A 21613-nucleotide genomic window follows, 5' to 3' on the forward strand; every position below is an offset into this window, starting at 1 on the left:
AGGACCCCCATTGTCCAGGCTCCACCCACAGAACACTCTAACAGCCTTAATGGCCAGACCCAGCCCCTCCAGACACAGGCCGCCAAGCTCAACCCTACCGAATAAAAAACCCAAGCTCGGGACTTGAAAACCCTCTAATCCCTACCCTGGAAAGCTCCACCCCCCAAGAAACACTGTATAAACCCTGTGTTTTGCCCAGTTCTCTGCTGCTCCTTGCCCAAGCAGAGGCAGCCACCCTCCTGGGTTTTTCCCTCCCAATAAATCGCTTGTGTGAGGTCTGTTGTGTGGTGTGACTGTGGTATTCCTCGGCTCTGACAACCTGGATACCTTTCCCTTCAGAGCTGTACCACTGACACTGGGAGCTGGAGAACATTCTGTCCCCCTCCCCTTTCCTCTGCTGTGGCTTCCTCTGCCCCTCCCTGAACAGTTCCTCACAGCCCCAGGAGGACAAGGACAGCATGCTTAAGTTGCCTCAAGGTGTCAAAAAGCCTCTGCCTCTGATCCTCGAACTGCTGAGCCACCGTGCCCAGCAGGTTAGTCAGACATTAAACGTTATCTGGGAGCATGTGTGGACATTGAGAAAAACCTGTTGCCTCTCCTTAATATAGAAATGATGGTCTTAATAACAGAGCAAGGGTCCCTCAATAGAAGAACAAGACTCCTCCAGAGAAACTCTCAGCCCAGCCTGGCCTCCACAGTCATGTGAGCCAGTTCCTTAAAATGACAGACAGAGACAGGTACACAGGATAGAATGAGTGGGTGGGTAGGTGGATGGATAGACAGAGGGCATACTGGTAGAGTTCTGCAGCATATCCAAGCTCCATCCTCCTCATTCAAATGAACAGTTGCATGCCCAAAAACCATCCAAACCTCCTTCTGGTACCCACACCCTTATTTTGCAACCTCTTCCCTACCCCTCTCTGCTCATGTGCAGTTCAAATGGCTGACCTTGCTCCCAAGAAAGGTACTAGCTAAATCCATCCAATCCAAGCAAGCAAGCCATTCTTTAAGTGAGGAACAGACAAGAGATTCCATACTGACCAATGGGAGATGGTCCCGGGATACTCGCTAAAGCCATCAGGCATGTTTTTTCCCCACCAGAAAGTAGAAAGATATGAATCTGATATGTGAGTCTCTGGATACAACCCTTCCTGAAGCTGCTGTGAGCATCGGAGTATTCTCTCTCTCTCTCTCTCTCTCTCTCTCTCTCTCTCTCTCAGGACAGCTGGGACCGGGTCTGTTACATAACTAAATATTATCTAGCTGTCATTGCCTCCCCGGGAGGCATGAGGAGGAATAGCGAGGCTCACTGACAGGATAACCCGCCTTGTGTTTTAGGCCCCTGCATATGCAAGCTTGTAGACAGAGCTGAGTAACAGGGCAACAGGAGAGGCCAAGGAGAGAGAACTAGGAGGAGGGACCTAGCAATAGGGTCACGGGGAGACGGGCTGCACAGTGAAAGCTCAGGTGGGTAAGCATGACCCTCTCACTCTTATCTGAGGACTGCCCCACTCACCAGAGCTCCCCAGCCTCTTGAGGCCGTTCATATCAGCCCTCTGGCAGGAGTTCCGCTATGGCTTTCTGATCTCCTTCCTCACAAAGCTGTTGGGCACATTTTTGTGTTCCTCTCCTGGGACATACACACCCAGGTCCCTGGCCCAGTTTCTTGTTAGTTTATAGGAGCTCTTTATATATTCCGGTTGCAAATACTTTGCGAGTATAAATGTTATATAGCTGCAAAGGAGGCGGGATCACCGGCTACCCACAGGACTCACCTAAAGGGTCTTGGTACAAGTATAAAGTCCTTTCAGCTTGAGCCTTGTAGGAACCCATGACTCCCATACAGGGGGCATGAAGGATTCAAGCACAGGCCAAGGAAAGCCACAAAGCATGTGGGCAGCGGGGAGGACTAAAGAAGGACCTACAAGTACCTGCCCCACGCCAAGAGCCATGCTGGCACGGCTCCTCCCTCCCTTACTGTGCTCACACCAGCCTCCCGCTCACACTCCCCAAAGCCCCATGCTTGTTTTCCTTTCTTCAAGGCCGATGGTTCCTCCCCACTCAGGGGACTTGCCTCCAGTGACTTGGCAGTGATCTGCTCCCTCTGCCCCCTGGCTCTGCCTCATTTCATGTGCTGGTGTTGGTTTTAGTTAGTGTACAGTATAAAGGGCTTTTTTGTGTGACATTGTTGTGCTTATGTACCATGGCACATTGTCCACGCTCACCCCATGACTGTCTCTTGTCCTCCCCCCTACCCCTGGTCCCTTCTCTCCCCACTAGAGTTCCTCTCCTGTTTTCATGTCATATAAATCTAGAATCTGCATCTGAGAGAAAATGTGTAGTGTCTGATTCTGGCTTAATTCACTTAACCAGATGATCTCCAATCCCAGGATTTTCCTAAAAATGATGTAATTTCATCTTTTTTTAAGAAAGATTTTACTACTACTACTACTACTACTATTATTATTATTATTATTATTATTATTATTATTATTGAGACTATGTAGTCTTGGCTAGTCTGGAACTCTCTGTGTAGACCAGGCTGGCATCAAACTCAGAGTACCACCATGCCTGGCCAAAATTATGTGTGTGTGTGTGTGTGTGTGTGTGTGTTGGTTTAAATGAGAATGACCCTCATAAATTCATATATTTGAATACTTGTTCCCCAGGTGGTGGAACTGTTTAGAAAGGATTAGGAAGTATGGTCTTGTTGGAGGAGGTGTGTCACTGGGAGGGGGCCCTGAAGTTTCAAAAGCCCATGCCATTTCCAGTTAGTACTTTCTCTCTCTCTCTCTCTCTCTCTCTCTCTCTCTCTCTCTCTCTCTCTCTCTCTCTCTCTCCCACACACACCTCAAGTTCTCTCTGTCTGCTTCATGTTGTGGAACAAATGTAAGCTCTCAGCTGCTGTTCGGGCCATGCTTGCCTGCCTGCTGCCATGCTCCCTGACGCAGTGGTCATGAACTCTAACCCTCTGGAACCTTGAGTCCTCAGTCAGATGCTTTCTTTTATAACTTTCCTTGGTCATTGGTGGTTTGTCACCGCAAAAGAAGAGTAACTAAGACACCTTGGAAGCCAGAAGAGGGTGATGGATCTCCTAGAGTTAGGGGTAGTTGTGAGCTGCCCAACCCGGTGCTAGGAATGGAACTCAGGTCCTCTACGGGAAAAGTGCACACTGTTAACTGCTGGGCCATCTCCCCAGGCTGCATTTCCGTTCTTTCCATCTGAACAAGACTCTGTTGCGTATGTCGACAAGTCTTTCTTTGTCCTCTCCTCTGGTGATGCACACCTAGGCTGCCTGTGGATCTTGGCTGTTAGGCAAATGCTTCTGTTACGTTCATCTCGTGACCTGTCATGAGTGTGCACACATCTGTTTGTTGATCCACTGGGCAAGAGTCCTGGTGTGTCCCATTTACCAGTGAACCACCAGGGCCTATGGCAGTGTCCGGCGCACTTACTGCTCAGAGAAACAACTATAAGTCTCACCACCACCCCACACACAAATACCGTCCATTTCATAGATGAAGATACCGGTACTCCAAGAAATCTGGCGACTTTTCTGAGGCAGAGGGAGAGTCAGGACTCTGACTCACAGCCTGTGCCTGCTCCCCACCCTTCCTAGACTGCTTCAGGCTCTAGAGTAGCAGTTCCTGGAATTGTTACTTCGTTTTAGAGCTGATTCTTAGCTCTAGGATGAGAAGGATAGGAGGAGCAGGGAAGAGCTGTCTGGAGAGGGAGCAGGTGTGTGTGGGGAGGAGGCAGATAGGTCAAAGCTTGCAGTACTGGGCCCCTCATGGTGTGACCCTCTGGAGTGGTCCCTACAGTCGTGCAGTCTAGTCCAACCCAGCGCAAGATGGCAGTGGCTTCAGTGGTAGCTGTTTGGGTCTGAAGCTGAGCCATCCCTGAGGCTCATGTATTGATATCTTGGTTGCTGTTGATGGGGCTTTGGATGGTGAATAGTGAGGACACTGGCTGAATAGTGGATTCATCCATCAGTGAACTCCTGAGGCCATGGTGTTATGGAAACAAGGAGGGGAGGGCCTGGGTGGAGGATGTGAGTCCCTGGAGGCATGCCCTTGAGGATTATGCCTGGTCACCATCTCTCCCATCTCTCCACTCCCTGGCAGTCATGAGGTGAGAGTTTTGCTTCACCAGGTCCTTCAGCCGGGATGTTGCCTCCTCATAGGCCTAAAACCAATGGGGTCAGCTGACTGTGGGCTGAAGCCTCTGGACCTAAGTCAAAATGAATTTGATCACAACAGCAATAATCAGACTAACACAGACACTCACCACTTTCCAGAACAGTCTGGTCAGGTCCTGCTCTCCTCCAGAGGAAGCAGAAGGCCCTGGGCTTCACTTCGCTGAGCCAGGGACAGGAGGACCTGTGCCACTCACGCGAGTCTGAGCCCAGAAGAAGGCGAAAGCAGAGTCCCCACCTCTCACCTGGGCCACTCTCCGAAGGCAGAGACAGCCTCTGTGCTGTGTGCGGCTGGCTGCAGCCGCTACTGCCTGCCTGGGTGAGGGTGAGTAGGACAAGTGGGATATTTTATTTATGTGTTGTGCATATTTATTAGGAAGAGGTAAATAAATTAGCTGCCTGCCATCTGCACCACGGCCCACGTTGAGTTCCCTCCCTCCTCTGCCCCGGGGGCTATGCAGGCTGCCACAGCAGAGCTGGCAACTGTGGGAAGAGGGGGCGGCTTTCGAGTGGGACCCCCTCCATGGTGTGCACAGCCTGGAAGGGGAATCTCTGAAGCCGAAGCTACCAGCCAACACCTGATCCAGGTATCCACGTAACAACTCTGGAAAAGCCGAGTCCTGTCATCCTCGCTACAGAGGCTCAGAGAAGGCGGCTCGCTTGCCAAGAGTCACACAGCAAGTGAGTGGAGGAGATGAGCCCCGGAAAAGGGAGGCCAATGCCCTGTGCAGTGTGCCAGAAAAAGGCTTGGTCCCAGCACTACCTTTTGCACTAGTTGCTGTGGGTTCATACCAGTTTCTTAGTTGTCCTGACCATCTCTCTGTTGAGAGGAAAAATAAAACCTGACAGAGCAGACGCCAAGGCTGTGTGAAGAGCCAGAGCTCCCTCAAATCCCAGGTGCCCTTTTAGCCCACTGTGCAGACTCCCCTTCCCCACCTGCAAGGGCCACTCAGCCCCAGCACTGCTCTAGGTTTGCCAGATGCTGAACTTCTCGAAGCCTCAGTTTCCTCCTCTGTGAAATGGAACAGCACCTCGGAAGACACACGAAGGCTCTAAACCAGCAGGCCTGTGAAAGGCTTGAAAACACATCAACCAAAGACAGTGGGCTAGGAGAGGAAGCAGATACTGCAGAGTCCAGAGAGGGGTTGCCACTGACCCAGCATCACACGGTGTTTGAAACCCTCAGGAGTGTAGACCACCTGCCTCCCAGGCTGCAGGCACTGAGCTAGGCCATGTCCCAGATCAACCAGAGCTGAATCTTTTATGAAGCACCATCAATCTCCCTGGAATCACGCCTGCCCTCAGCCCACAGGCCCTGCCTGGCTGCCTCTGCCTCCCTGCCCGGCCTTTTCATTAAATTAAGTGTGGGGATGCACGGCAATTGCTTTTGATTGTCCCCAAGGGGCCACTTTCCATCTCCCTCCAGGGTACCTACAGGCAGGGACTGAGGCAGGGCTCACTCACACCCTCCAGCCCACAGGACAGAGAGTTCAAGGTAAAACAGTATTTTTCAAGGCGTCTGACCCAACATCCTGGAGTGGACGCCGGTGAGCCCCGACAGGTGCCCATCATCCTCACATCTACGGGAGACAGGTTCACTGGGACAAGTCAACACAATGCAGTTCTGTGGGCTCCCTTGGCCTGAGGGAAGCAGTGAAAGGGATCGAAAATGTATGACCCCACCCTGTCCTAAGGCACCTGTCCCACGAGGCCCTGTGAGCCACATCAAGGAGGTGGGTTAGAGTTAAAGGAGCGTGAAGTAGCCTGAGGGAGCCATGTGCAGCACACAGACCTCAGCCCTGACTTCCCTCATGGGCTCTCAGGTACCAGTGGCATGGCTGGCCCCACTGTCACCTTGGCCCACCCCCACCCCTCAGCGCTTTCCTCCGAGGACCACACTGCTGTTCCCTCTGAGGACATGGAAGGTCCGTTCAGCGAAGGGGCAACAGGTGCCCCTTGCAACATGCAAGCCACCAGGTCACAAGGCAGTGCCTTTTAGAACCCTACAGAACTCTGCATCATGGGACTCAGCACTGCCTTTAGCCTGGGGGGGGGGGCCTCACCCCTGCTTCCTAGCTCACTCTCCAGCTCCCTAGACCACATGGTGGCCACAGTCCTCCATGCTGCAAACACCCCGGTGCACATACTCGCCCCTGAACTGGGCCACCAGTGCTCCTACCGCTGGAAACCCTCCTCCTCCTCCAAGTCTTCCCTAAGCTGGTGACAGCACAAATGTCACCCTTCCTGACAGACCACCTTCCCTGTCTTAGAGTAGTTCTCCTGGCTCTGAGAACACGTAAGGACACATATTCATTGCCCTCCCACCCCCCCCCCACCCCCGCAGCCCACCTGCCTTGCTCCGCAAGGGCAGAGATTCAGCTTGTTCATTCGTTCGTTTTGGCACCCAGGCCAGGCTAGCTGGCAGCGGGAAGGTGGGGGAAGGGAAGGGAGGCAGCACCCCTGGCCCAAAGGCAGGAGGGAGACAGAGCGGCAACCTCCCCTCCCTGCTTGAGGTTACAGGATGGCGCTAGGAGCAAGGGGTCCATTCTCACGGGATGAGAGGGAGACGCGGCCTAGAACATGAGGAACAGCAACGCTCCCAGGGATGATGTGGCCATTACAAATGACAAGTGCAAGAAATAACATCTGTGGGAGAGCTGCAAGGAGCCACATGCCAGGCCAATGGCAGTTCTCACGGCTTTTATAAGCAAGGCTGGAAACGATCTCAGTGCCCAGCGGTAGGGGAGCTGGTAAAGAAACCAGGCCTGGTATGGTCACCCAATGGGGCACACTACAAGGAGGGTTTTTAATAACCCAGGAAGGAACATGCTGACCTTGGGAAGCCTGTGAAGGCACAGCAGACATAAGGTTGTGTTGGCATGACAGACGAAAACAGAATCCATTAGAGTACCCCGGGGGCGCTGGGTCTTTATTATCAAGATGGTCTTCAGTGACAACAATTACATCCTGAATCTGAAAGACACCTTGGCAAAAGACTGATTTTTTTTTTTCCTGATGTTAGCCAAAGGTCGGAAACATGCACCTATGTGTCCTGTGGGAAATGGCCGTGGCCGTGCTCTTGTTTACTGGCGTTTTTCATTATTTAAAAGATTTAATGCCCAGCAAACACCTTGCAAGGTGATTTTTCCTTCTTCACCAGAAAGAGAGGAAAAAGAAGAGCCACACCACCGGCCTGCAAGATGAAATCAGGCAAACCTCTTTCCTTTCTGTGTCTCCAGCTCCTTGGCTGTAAAATAGGGCCTTAGTTTGTTTTTCCTGACTATGATAAAATTCCTGAGGCTACTGATCTTATTTAAAAAAAAAAAAAGAGAGATTAATTTTAGCTCACAGTTCTGGTTGTAATGTCTTAGGAACCTCATTCTTTTGCTGCAAAGTTCCAAGGCCATATAGAATATCATGTGACATACGGGTGTGTGTACACACAAGTGTGTGTGTATGTGTGTTCCGTTTCTTATAAAGCCACTGGGATGATAGACTCACTACCCAAATGGCCTTTTTCTTTTTTTACATTTTAAAAATTATCTGTGTATGTATGTGTGAATATGTGCGCATGTGTGCAAAAAATGCCCTCAGAACCAGAAGGTATCAGATGCCCTGGAGCTGTAGTTATAGGCAGTTATGAATCACATGGATGTATAACCTGAGGGTTTGGGCATTAGATGTATAAACTGAGGACATGACTGCTCCGAGGTATGGTTGAGGGGACGGTTTTTATTGTAGATATGAGGGCGAGTACTGCCACAGGCATCTGGAAGAGTCCAGAGTAGTGGAGGTAGTACACTGAACATGGCCAGCAGAATGCACTTGCCCATGCTAGGGGGTGGGCGAGAGGGAAGAGAAGAGAGTGGGCACAGGAAACCAAGAGAGGAGGGCCAAGAGAGAAAGACAAAAGGGAGAGCCAAGAGAGCACAGGACCGAAATGACAGGGTTATATAGGACCGAGGTGCTGGGGAAGGGAAGCCCGTGAGCTGGAGTTTAGGGTAGGGGTGGGGTGAGGAGAGCTGAGCAGTGCCAGAGTAGTTGTGACATTGTGACACTGATAAAGCCTGGAGGCAAGCATTCGCTTTGGTATGCTAATAGGCGCCACAGTTAGTCGCTTGTCCCGACAATGACATTGATGCTGGGAACCCAACCCAGGTCCTCTGCAAGAGCAGTACGCGAACAAGCTCTCCACAACTGAGCCATCCCCTGCCAGCCCCAGTCTTCCAACTTCTAAGATCCCAGATCCTACAGGTAGGCAGAGAATGGTCCCCCAACCTTTTCAGCTTCAAACCCTCCCATGTAGAAAGGTATCTGTGATGCTTCCACAGTCCTATGTACGTGTTATGTTATTAATTAGCCACACATCTCTTCATAGTGTGTCATGTACAAGACACAGAAACAAAAAATCAAATGCCAACCAAAGCCTTTGATATTCTTTTCCACCTTCCTGTCATGGATGTGTCTCCACCAACCCCTAGTAGACAGCTGAGTCTGTGCATTTCTGCTGGCAGGGTTCACCAAGCTCTTAGTCACTGTTACGGCCCCAGCAAATCACTGGCTCTTGACCTAGAGTTGGCCATGCATGGTGACCCGACTTTAATGCCAACATCTGGAAAGCAGAAGCAGGCAGATCTCTGTGAGTTTGAGGCCAGCCTGGACTCCACAGCAAGTTCCAGGTCAGCCAGTGCTATATAGTGAGACCCTATCTCAAAACACCCAAAACCAATTATTGCGAGTGAGGTCTGTGGCCCAGCTGCTTTTGGCTTGGAAGAAAAAAAAAAAAACAGCTGAAGGATCCACTCAAAGGACCCCTGGCCACTGCTCCTCTCCTCAGTACCCCACTTCCCCACCTAGAACCCAAGAGAGTCAAGCCAAGTGGCTTCTGAGGGTGGTCTTAAGTGTTGTCCTCAGGCACGGTCTCCCTTGGCCCCTTTGCATGACTGTGGGGAGGTGGCCTCAGCCTGCTGATTTACAGCCTGGCCCAGCCTCATGGTGAAATACTGTTGCCCCTGCTGCCTGCCATCCAAGACCTCACCAACCCCAAGCAGCTACTCTGTACCCCTGATATCAATCTGGAGCCTAGCCTTCTGCGCAGAAGGCAAGCTGTAAATCTCAGGCTGCAGGGTCTCTGGCAGGGAGGCATCATGGGAGAATTCATTCTGCACCCTGGGATAAATTACCTCCCAGGACAGGAAGGGGGAAGCAGTAGTTCATTTGGTTGAAGAGTGGATGTTTGGATGGCTGGCTGCCAGATGGGATTTCCCAGCTCGAGAAATTCCCAGCAGGAAGCGCCAGAGCCTTCCACACCAGCCCATCTCACTGTCTGCATCCCCCTCCTCTGGGCCTGAGGTACCCACCTTGCTGAGCAACTAGCCAAAGGGGATCCAAACCAGGGACATTGAACTGCACAAGAGTCCTCTTCCTACCAGATAAATCACTCTTAGGAGGAGGACAGCCTCATGGACTGTCACTGGAGTAGTTGGCCCACAAAGAACAGACTCCATGTTCTTTTTGTGCTCATTTTGGGTTGTTGTGTTTTGTTTTGGTATTTTTGTCTTAATTAGTTTTATTTTTTTAGTTTGTTTTGACTTTCATTTTTTTTTGTTTATTTGATTGGGTGGATAGGGAGGAGTTGTGAAGGGGAAAATATGATCAAATATAGTGCGTGAAAACAATTTTTAAATAAAAATTAAAAAATAAAAAGAGGCAGGGCAAGGTTGAATAGCCTTTAGAGAGCTGTGTGGTACTGTGGTTCTGTTGCTTAAGCCGGAGTGGGATGCAGTGGGTCACCCCGTGCATTCTCAAAGGTGCACTGGCTCATGGGTTTTGTTTGTTCGTTTGTTTTGAGACAGGGTCTCTCTATGTCTCCCTGACTGTGCTGGAACTCCCGCTGTAGACCAGGCTGGCCCCAAACTCCACGAGATCCACTTGCCTCTGCCTCCTGAGTGCTGAGATCAAAGGCGGGCTCCACCGCACCCAGCCCCAAAGGTGTACTATCTCGCTTTAGCCGGTTCTGTGCACAGTAGATCTGACAGCAGGGTGCAGAAGCGTGGGCTGGCATGCCGGCATTGAGGGAAAGATGGGGAAAGCATCAACGGTGGCCTACCGAGGTAAAGAAATTTCCAGAAGGACACTCTAGAAATGGTTAATGGTGGTTCCCCAGCATAGGAGAGGGAAGGACGTGGTTTGGGGCAGAGTATTTTATCACAGCAACTGGACAAGCAACTAAGACACCTGGGAACAGATCTCCTCATCCCATCCCCTGCGCTAGAGAGTTCTCTAGAATACTTTGGAAAGGAAGGGAGGACCAAAGGATGTTAGCACTTTCTAGATTAGCAGGTAACTGTCCAATCCCCTCCAACATGGTTCCTCTGACTGTAACGTCAATACCTGCTTCCCCCGGGGTTTTGTCAACACTAGGTACTATGAATTTTTACATTTCCTCTTAAAACTGACATTGTGCTGGGGCTATCAGGATGGTTCCGTGGGTAAAGGTCCTTGCCACCTAACAGTGCAAGCCAGATGGCCTATGTTCCACTCCTGGAACCCATGTAAAGGCAGAAGGCAAGAACTGACTGCCCAGAGTTGTCCTCTGGCCTACACATGTGCTTTGGCATGCATTCTTTTTTTTTTTTTTTTTTTTTTTTTGTTTTTCGAGACAGGGTTTCTCTGTGTAGCTTTGCGCCTTTCCTGGAACTCACTTGGTAGCCCAGGCTGGCCTCGAACTCACAGAGATCCGCCTGGCTCTGCCTCCCGAGTGCTGGGATTATAGGCGTGCGCCACCACCGCCCGGCTTGGCATGCATTCTTACATGCACAAAGTAATAAATAAAAAAATTAAACTTGATCTTATGGGGTTGGAGAGGTTAAGAACATCAGCTACTCTTACAGAGGACATGGTGGCTCACAATTGTCAGTAACTCCAGTTCTGGGGGACCTGATGCCCTCTTCTGGTCTCTGAGGGCACTGTATGCACATGGTACACAGACACACCTGCAGGCAAAACACTCACACACATAAATAAAACCTTAAAAAAAAAACCAAGCCTTTAAGAAAATTGATGTTGTGCTATTATCTCTGTGAGTGTCTCCCCCATGCTACCGTAACAACTACCAAAGATGATGTGGCGGCGGCCATTGTTCCTCTTCACCCCGGCCATTGCTGCTAATAACGCCCCGTGCAGATTTCACCACTGCCTAGACTTCTTATCTCTTTTCATTGGAGGGATCTTTCTGCGCTCAGGATATTATCATCTGCTAGGGTCCTGTGCTGTGAACAGTTCTTCCTGGCCTGAGGGGCGGGGTGGTGGGGGAGCAGCCTGAACCTTGTCTGTGGTTTCTTGTGTCATAAACACTTTTTTTACTTTTTTGGTTCCAGTTTTTTTCAGTTTGTTTCCCTTGTGAAACTGGCCTTTGGAGTTTCCATTTCCTCAACTGATAATAAGTTGATAGCTCAGTCTGGCAAGGCTGTGGTGAGGAGGAAAGAATGTGACTTCGGTGTTCTCCCTAAGTCTGCTTGCCTCTCAGCCCTCCAGCAACCAGTGGAAGCCTTCTGAAGATGCCACCCTCCCACCCGAAAACCTTTCAAGTGTCTGAGCAAGAATGAAGTCCAAATTCCTCTATTGTGCTGTTAGCTGAGCAGGTGGGAGGTGGCTGATAGGGCTGGGTGGGGAGTGTGGTAATATATCTCCTTAAGGACCTCCCTAAGGACAGCAGGAGTGCAAGTTCAAAGACATGGGCCACGTCTTTGAAGGAAAGTGGTGTGAACTCTCTCCTCCCATTTAAAGTTAGTAACTGGTATTTCCAGCCACAGAGAGTCAAGCAAGCCCTGCCTTGTAGCCAGCATCACCATTTTTGTTCTTCTGGCCTGGTGAATCACCCTCTTGTTTCACAGGGTCCAGCCAGACAGGTAGGACTCCCTGTCCTGGGATCAGGCTCTACAGACCACAGTCCTGGGGAGGGGAGCCCATCCCCAAGCCAGGAAAGACCGTCTAGGACAGGATGCACACATCTAAAGGACACCTAGGGAAAGGCGGTGTGGTGCAAAACAGACCCTGGGCTCAGCAGCCTGGGTTCAGGGCCAGACCTGCTCCTCATTGTACACACCCTTGGAAGTCACTCAACCTTTCTGCCTCAGTTTCCTCATCTGACAAACAGGAAGTGAAAACAGTGCCTCTCTCAGCCAGGCATGGTGTTGCATGCTTGTAATCTCAGCACTTGGAAGGCTGAGGCAGGAGAATTGAGATTTCAAGGCCAGCTACACCATGAGACCCCATCTCATTGTATCAAAAAGCCTGAGGATGTTGCCAAGTGGTAGCGCACTTGCCTGCCTTGGCTTCCATCCCAGCACTGCCAAAAAAAGCCAACACAAGTTCTGGCTTCACAGGGTTGCTATGAAAACAAATAGTTAATCTGTAAAGTACACAGAGCACAGTGTGCAGCACACCTGAGGGCCACCCCTGCTTAGCCTCCTCTCACCTGGTCCCTGCTCCAGGGTCACCTGGTCCCTGCTCCAGGGTCACCTGGTCCCTGCTCCAGGGTCACCTGGTCCCTGCTCCAGGGTCACCTGACAGCACCAGCCCCTCCTGCCCACCGTCCTAAAGGCTCCACCAGATGGGTCTGGGGTTGCCAAACAATTTCCTCTTCTGCTTTATTTCACTGCATCCACATGTCACCTCCTTGAGGAGGGTTATTTGCTCATATTCCTGAGGAGGAAACTGAGGCCCAGATGGGCTAACCAAGGAACCATAGGAGCTGTCTGGCCTGAGGCCAGACATTTCTTCTTTTTAAAATGTTTTTACTTCTTTCAGAATATTTTATTCATTTTTTTCATAAAAAAACAAGGAGTTTCTGCTTAAGATCATTTTAATTATCTTTTTAAAAAAAGTATATGGGGCTGGAGAGGTGGCTCAGTGGATAAGAGCACTGACTGCTCTTGCAGAGGACCGCAGTTTGAGTCCCACAACCTGTATCAGGCAGCTTACAACTGTCTGCAACTCCAGCTCCAGGGGGATCCCAGGCCTCTGACCTCCATGAGGACCAGCACTCATGTGATACACATGCACACACGTGCGCACGCACACAAACACACACACACACAGAGTTTTTTTAATTGATTATAAATTTTAAAGATGGAAGATCATGATTTTATCCCATTCCAATATAGAAGCACTCATTTATTGGTCTCTGTCTCTCAAGCTTGTGGCCCTGGGGCACAGAAGGACATTTGGCCCTGCTTTGCTCTCCCTAAGGAGGCTCTGACTTCGTTTCTCTGCTACTATCCCACAAGGACCCCACCCCCACTCCCACCCCCACCTTCATCTCTCTGGCTCCTCGCCACTCCTCTGCCTGGGGGCTGTTCATGCTCCCACTTTACAGAGAAGACAGGGGAGGCTCAGAAGCAAAGTCATCAAATGTCCCACAGTCGTCGTCCGTCCCCCCCCCCCCCCCCCCCCCCCCCCCCCCCCCCCCCCCCCCCCCCCCCCGCCGCCCAAGCGGTAGTCTAGACTAGAGGTTTGAGTAGAGCAGGGCTGGGGAGGGGGCTGCACAAGGCTGGGAAGAGCACTCAACTAAACGGGGATGCCCAGACCAGGGGATCTCCCTCCTCCGGCTTCACTGTCCTCCCTGCAGGCAGGAAGAATGTGAGGAAGGATGCCCAGGCCCTGGCTCACCACAGGAGCTCACTGGAGGTGGTTCCTCTGCCTTCCCTCTTGTGTGTCATTAAGGAGCAGCTGAGTATCTCAGAGTGGATGGCAGACATGATGGCAGCTGGCATGACATATACTAGCAGGAAAGGTGGGTAACAGAAGTCAGCCCCTTAGGGAGCTGCAGGGAGGAAGTTGTAGAGGTGAAGGGCTGCTGTGTCAGATGGGTGGTCAGGAAGGGACACTGGACGGAAGGACGGTCTGATGGAGGCGACAGAGAGTGCAGAAGTCCTGGGCTCCCTTTGCTCTTCTTGTGGGCTCTGCCTTACCTCTGAGTAAGTCCTGGGCCCCAGGGGTGATGTTTTAACAATGGGAGCCACCCATATGTGCTGTTCCAATGGAGCCCATCAGACAGGCTGAGAGGATGACATGGGTAGTGAAGAAGGAACTGAGGAGATGGCAAAGGACGGACAGTCTCACTATGCTATAGAATCTTGGCTGGTCTGGAGCTCCATATGTAGGCCAGGCTGGCCTCCAAACCACAGAGATCTGCTTCCTTTTGCCTCCCAAGTGCTGGGAATAAAGGCATGGAAATCAAAGTGCTGTGAATAAAACCATGCTGGCTCCACGGGAGAAATTTTTTTGTTATCGTTCTCACTAAAAATAAGGAAGAGGCTGAGAAGTCTTGTTCTGGGCACACGAAAACTTGAGCTTAGGACAGAGAAGCTGGGAACACGAGGGGACTTTGCTGCCTTCCTTCTGGGCCGCATCATCGGCCAAGTCTGAAGCATGCACTGGGAGAAAAGACGGACAGGGCTAACCTTCTGTGGTCTCAGAGCTGATTCCTGTTTTGTTTCCTTTTGTCTGTTCGGGTTGCTTAAATGATTGCCCACCCCCACCCCCTGACTGCCATGGAAAGGTGGCACACAGCTTTGTTCCCCTAACACCTTTCTAAGCAAAATGTGGATCTTACGTCCCTTCACTCACAATGTACAGGAAAATGAAATGTTCTAAAGACGGAGAGGGAAGGAAAAGCCCAATCACAGCTTCACACCACCCAGCGGGCCAGGTGGAGGCGGGGCAGTCACTCACTGACATCACCCGCCTCGTCATGGGAAATAACTTCCGCCGTTCAAAGCCTTATTTGCATTTTTGGAGGCCCAAGGAGGCATTTAAAATCAGATTGTGTGTTGACATTACAGTTATTAAAACCAAACAAAAGATCCCTTCCTGAGTCTGGCTAGTTCTTCTTAAATTTATCGGGTCCCCGCTACCTGATTTAAAGCCCTGAGCAGATGTTTCACAGCAGGACGTCCATCAGCTCCAGATGCCGCTTTGTTCAAGCTGAGTGCATGGCACGCACTGGCAGCCACACTCATGCAGAGGGCCTGGGGCTGTGAGCATCCGAGGCTCTCTCCGGCATTTGGCATGCCCACAAGGACCATTTGTAACCCCTGCCTGCGGGTCTGACAGAGAGATGAGCAGCAGGAGTGAGTAGCCAATCACATTCCATCCTATCATCTTTCCCGTTGTCTCCTAGGTAACCGACACAGGGACACATCAGCTAACTGGGTACCACAGGACACAGGCGTGTGCGTGCACACACACTTGCATGCCATCCTAACAGCCTGTAATTCCAGACAGTTGGCACGCGCCTGTCAGCACCCTGGACAGCTCAGGGAGCCGACTGGGGCCTGTTGGAGGCGCCTCTGCCCTCACTGCTTCCCCACATCTGCCCTGTACTGTGTCAAACCTCTGTTTGGGATGTCTCTCCCGGCTGCTATTCACACTACTCAGGATCCTGCTTATCTGTGGAGTCAGCCCAAGCCCTGGGTTAAGTCCTCCCAAGGTGCTCACCAAAAAGTCCCTGCCATAAGGGCTAGATACCTTGCATCTCAAGATCTGAGCTCCTTCAGCATTACAGCTCATCCCTCTCTCTCTTGCCTCCTTTTCTGTCTTCAAGTCACACTGTCCAACATACATGACCCCTGAACACCTATACTTTTCTTTGCACCTGCTGCTCTTGGCCCAAATCACTGCTGCGCTGCTGGACTTTCTTATTCTTCAGGTAACTGAAGTCACCTTCCCTGGCCACATATGCCCTTCCTGAAGAAATCCCTTTCCCTGGGACTTTGCAGTACATCTCCCCCACGAGTCAGCTCACTTCAGGGAAGATTCTGAAGCTGTCCCTTTCACACTGATTTGGACACTTCTTTATCTCTCCCTATCTTTGTTCATGATGGGACCGTCCTCACACAGAGCAGGGCTCTAGACATACTGGCGGCGGCTCCTTCATTCCCCATCTCTTTGGAGAGAATAGAGCATGATGACTTCTGATACTCCCCTGGCTAACATTCCAAAGGTCTGTCAGAGAGCAGGAAGGACCGGCAAAGGACAACCCAAATCAGGCCAACCCTGGGAAGATGCTGCCGGCCAACAGTTGACCATCTCAGTTGGATCGCAGAGTCTCTTATCTCTCAGTAGCGTCCTCCAAGCACTGGGCACTTTGGATGTCTGTTGCCTGTCTGGCAGGCTGGAGCAACTTTCAGCTAAAGACCTGCTTTTATTTTTCTAACCATGCAGTCACTGGTTCATGTGTGTATATGTCTGTGTGTGTGGTGGTGGGGTGGGGGGGGGGGAGGCAGGGTCTTTCATGAAGCATTTGCTGCAATGAATGGAAGAGAATGTGTCACTGTATAGGAGCATGAAGGTCAAGGTGAAGGTTCACTGGAGCATGTCTCTCTCTCTCTCTCACACACACACACACACACACACACACACACACACAGAGAGAGAGAGAGAGAGAGAGAGAGAGAGAGAGAGAGAGAGAGAGAGACAAAGACAGAGACAGAGACAGAGACAGAGAGACAGAGAGAGTATCTTGAAGCAAGAATCACAGAAGGCTCCCTGCAACTGCATGGCCATGTGTTTCCCTCTTCCAAGAACCTGGTTACTGCTCCAGGTTCCAAAACTGGTGCTGAGTAGTCCTATCACTTCAAGTCAACCTCAGAGTGTAAGGCAGTGGGTCAATCAGCCACACCACAGACACTACCCTGTGGACTCCCCCAAATCGTAGCAATGGATTGCCTTGCACAGGCTACTCAACACAAAATCCACACTGGGTCCTAAGCTCTCTACCGATTGTGCTGTTTCCCCAAACCTAAGGTCAGATCAGTTGTAACCATCAGGAAGAAAGACCTCCTACTGTGTGCTAGTCCCTACACTAAAACAGGACAGCAGGGACTCTTCATGATACCTGCAGGGTGGGATAGAAAAACTTAAGTTTCAAAACAGAGTGAAGAGCTTACCTAGCATACATGAGTTCAATGTTTAGCAATGCAAAAAGGAAGGGGGGAGATTAACATGCCCAAGGTCACCCAGTTGGCACTTAGAGAAGCTGTCATAGTTAGCTTCAGCTGTCAATTTGACACAAACCTAAAGTCACCTGGAAAAGGGAACTTCCATGAAGTAATTGCCTCTATGGGCATGCTGTGGGGGAATTTATTGACTGCTAATGTTGGAGGACCCAGACCACTGTGAGCAGTAAGGTCCCTAGGCAGGTAGGCTTGGAGTATTTTTTTTTTTCTATTTATTTTATATATATGAGTGACCTGTCTTCATGCACACCGGAAGAGGGAATCAGATCCCATAACAGATGGTTGTGAGCCACCATGTGATTGCTGGGAACTGAACTCAGGACCTCTGGAAGAGCAGCCAATGCTCTTAACCACTGAACCATGGACTATATTTTAGAAGGCCAACTAAACATGAGCCAGGGAACAAGTCAAGAAGCAGCAGGTCCTTCACAGTCTCTGTCAATTCCTGCCTCCAGATTCCTGCCTTGAGCTCTCCCCTGGCTTCCCACCATAATGGACTGTGACCTATAAGCAAAATAAACTCTTTCCTCCTTCAGGTGCTTTTGGTTATGGTTTTTATCACAGCAATTGTTAAGCAAACTAGGATAGAGGTATTAGACTTGAGTCTGGTCCCCAAGCCCGCTCCTCTTCCCCCCCAAGGTCTTACATTACCCAGCATGGTACCCAGAGGAGTCAGTGTTGTTCAAAACATCCCTTTGTCTGGGTAAAGCTCCCCTCTGAGAGACCACGGGAGCCCTAGCTCTGTATTTTGTCCTCAGCTTAGCCACCTCCCACCACCCAGCCTTTGTCCAGTGGGACCCACATCTCAGAGCCTCTCATCAGTGGCAGCCCCACAGGAACCAATTTCCAGAGAAAGCCAGAGATTTTGTCTGTTTAAAATAGTAATTTCCTGCCTCAAGATGGCTGCACCCGCCACCCTCTGTTGGAGCGCTGAGGTCAAGGATCAATTCCCAACTAAGATTTTCCAGGAAATACTCAAAGGCTGAGTTCTGCCTGTCACCAGGGAGTGGCCTTCGTCCAACAGATGGCACTCATGGCAGGCAAAGCTGTCACAAGTGTCTCTGACCCCCATCTCTCACTGGTGCCACAGGCCCCATAGGCACCCCATATGTATCTCATACATGCTACCCACCTGTACATACATGTACATACCCTGTTCTGTGCCTCACATGGTACCCTATGCACACCTGCCATGTGACTCATGCCACAGGCCTGTGTGTGCGCTTAGAGCAGGAGAGAGTGTCGTTTTCCCCACAGGACATTACAGCCCTCCACTTCAAAGCTGGATCTGGGCTGTGCGTCTGGTCAGGACTAAGGCCTTAGAATGAGGGTGACTTAGTCTAAGTGGCTGTTTCCAGAAAGCCCTTATCTGTCTAATGGTGGGGGTTGTGCACCTGGCTGAGCTAGAGTTCCTTCTTGGTTTCCTGACCCCCTGAAGGCACTTCATACCCCCAGCGGACCACCCTACCTCCTTTGCCTTAGGCAAGAAACTGCCTCTTCTGTGTCCCTAAGGTGCCAGGTCTGCCGTTCAGCTTCTCAGTGCGAGGCCAGTAAGCATCAAAGGCACCGACTCAGGCTTGAAGGGGGTCTAAGATGGGCAGGACCAGTTCCCCAGGACAACTCCTCCCCAACAAGCGTCAGAAATGGATCCTTTCCCACGAAGCTGTGCAAGACTCAACTTGGGGGGCCGGAAGCCACCTAAAGCTTTTGGGTCTCATAGATTTTTTTTTAAGTTCACATCTCAACTCTTCCCACTTCCGGGCTGTGTGACCTTGGGAACCGGGCTTCACCTCTCTGAGGCCATCCTCACCTGTAAAGTGGAAAGAACCACAGCGCCCCCGAGAGGTGGTTGTGAAGGTTAAAGGCAGGGGCAGGTGTGAGGCAGCGCCCGTGCCACCCAGTGTCGTCCTCAAATGTGAGCTATGGGGGCTGGGGGGGGTGGTGGCAGCTGCCTTCTGACTCGCTTGGTCCGGGACTCGCGGCCCTAGCAATTTCTAATTAGCATCAAACCCAAACTTTGCTTGGCGGTGACAGCCCGGGGCGGGTCCTCCCACTGCCGCTTTACCCTCATCCTCTACCCTGCGGGCGGTGCAGACAACAGGTAAGGGGAGGGGCAGCCTGGAGGTGCCGCGTCGCAGCGCTGCGGCAGGGGAATCCGGTCAGGGACCCTCATCCGCGTCAGTCTCTTTGTAACTTGGGCGGCTGAGGGCTCCGGGTGCGCGCAGCGTCGCAAGCCGGGTGTGCGCAGGAAAAGTTGGGCGCCGAGCTCTGAGGGATCGGGGTCCCTGCGCTCCAGGCCCCGCGGGCGGCGCGGAGGAGGAGGCACGTGGCAGCTAATGGCCCGGCTCCGCTGCGGCTGTGCGCACCGCGGTCCTGTCGAGCTCTGGGCAAAGCGCGCGTCCCGCGGTGACCCTCCGGCCCCAGGGACGTCCGGCCCCTCCGCACCCGCGTCCTACCTTCGTCCGGCAGCCGCTGCAGGCAGAACGCGAGGTTCCTGCGCCAGCCCCGCATCCCCGCAGCCACCGGGCGGCTCCACCCGGCCTTGCCCCCGCCGGGCCGGGCGCAGCGCAGCGCTCCGGAGGCCGCGGGCCCAGCGCGCGGGGCATGGGCGGCCGGCTCCGTAGATGCCGCCGGCTCCGCTCCAGCTCCCGCGCCCGCCCGCGGCTGAGCAGCGGCTCCCCGAGAGCGCGCGCTTTCCCGGCGGGGGCGGGGCGGGGCGGCGCGGCGCGGGAGTCGGGCGGGAGGGGCGCCCGGAGGAGGAGGGCCTCGCACCCGCAACCTGCCAGCGCCGGCCTCCCGCCCCAGCGCTCTGCACTCAAGGATTCATGAATGAACGAATGCGTGGGGGAATGCATGCATATGCGCATGGATGAATAAATGAATGAATGAATGAATAGATCAGTAAGTAAAGGAATGAATAGATGAACGCAAGGATGAATGACTGATTGCATCATGAATAAATGGGTTAAAAAGTAAACGAATGAATGCAAGGGTGAATAAATGAATGCATGCACGAGGAATGAATGGTTTAGTAAGAAATGAATGGATGGGCGAATAAATGAACAAGTGGATAATAGACTAAAGGGGTGTGAATAAGTGACTGACTGAATAAATGAATGAGGTAAAAAAAATAATCAATGAGGAAATTAATGAAGGGAATAAGTGGCCGACTGCTAAATGAATTAATGTCCTCCAGCCTTACTTGTGACAGACAAAAGTCATCCAGGACACAGTCCTGAGGCCAGGCTCCCTCCTGTCCTAGAAGGAAGCCTGAGGTAAGGCCAGAGAGGCTCAGGAAGGGTAGAGCTTGTCTGAAGAAGCTTGCAAAGGCTGGATCTGGTGGGGAGGGGCGGAGTGGAAGGGTGTCTGGAAGAGATGGTTCCACCCAGTCAAGTTGCCAGCCATTGAGCTCAGCCGATCTCAGCTCTGAGGAACAGTTTGGAGTAGTCAGGCGTGTGTCATCAGTGGAGATGAAGGGTCCAAGAGGGTCTCTCTGGTCAGAAGAGAGGGGGCCTGCACAGAGCAGCCTATCCCAGGGAGTGATGGGAAGGTGAGTAGTTTCTCCCTGGAGCCTAGGTCTGTCAGAACTCAACTGTGTGGTCTGTGGGGAAATCGCTAATCTCTCTGAGCCTCCCCTACGCTCTGAACCTACAAATCTGAGAACACCACAATGTCCCAGCAGTCAAGTCAGGCTGGAGTAGGAGCTTGTGTTCTAGAAGGAAACTGCACAGTAGAACCAGGAACTTGATCCTATCAACCCAGCCACTCAAACTTTGGCCTTCGAAATATTGCCTTTGAGAGAAGAGTGTGATGTCTGGTCCTCAACCTTTGTGCATGACTGCTGTAATCACCCTTTTGGCAAATGAAGATACTAGGGCTCAGAAAGGTTAAGCACACTGCCCAAGGCCACACAGCCAGGAGCTAACAGAACTGACATTTAAATCCAGGTCTGCTCAGCCCCAAAGCACCCCAGTCAAGCACAACCCACAATGTCTGACATACACGCTTGTCATTTACTTGCTCTCCTAACAACCCTTGATGGATCTCATCACAGCCTGGTATTCATCTTGAACCATTAATCACTTCAGTCAGCAGGCCTGAGGCAAACTCAAGTTCGCAAAGTGAACTCCAGAGCTAGGCCTAACGGCTGTGTATCCCACCTGAGAGTGAGTACCCCTGGGTAGCTGTGTACCCAAGAGGGGAGTGAGTTTCCCTACAATAGGACAGCGGTGTCTCCCATCTGTGCCCAGAATGAGGGTCTCTGTGGCTAGAGTGCCCAAGTGCCAAGGAGGATGGCATAGATTTGCTGATGGAAGAGGTAAAGATGGCCATGCTCAGACAGGGGCCCCAGAAGAGGCCAGTGACACTCAGGGTGCTGCACAGTTGGCAGCGTCAG

The 21613-nt window shown here is 51.7% G+C and overlaps 1 protein-coding gene across 1 annotated transcript in view; it reads right to left on the reverse strand.

The window, feature by feature from the left end:
* The window catches only part of Grip2 (glutamate receptor interacting protein 2), an 83256-nt gene extending 63430 nt beyond the window's left edge, over nucleotides 1-19826 (reverse strand). The window contains exon 1 of the mRNA XM_052719407.1: nucleotides 19674-19826. Coding sequence (XP_052575367.1) covers nucleotides 19674-19728 — 55 coding nt within the window. The 5' untranslated portion in view covers nucleotides 19729-19826. The remainder of the gene's footprint in view (nucleotides 1-19673) is intronic.
* Nucleotides 19827-21613: the final 1787 nt, after the last annotated feature.

Source organism: Peromyscus californicus, unplaced genomic scaffold, assembly GCF_007827085.1.
Source record: "Peromyscus californicus insignis strain IS unplaced genomic scaffold, ASM782708v3 Scaffold_6__1_contigs__length_162567912, whole genome shotgun sequence".
In the NCBI taxonomy this organism is placed as follows: Eukaryota; Metazoa; Chordata; class Mammalia; order Rodentia; family Cricetidae; genus Peromyscus; species Peromyscus californicus.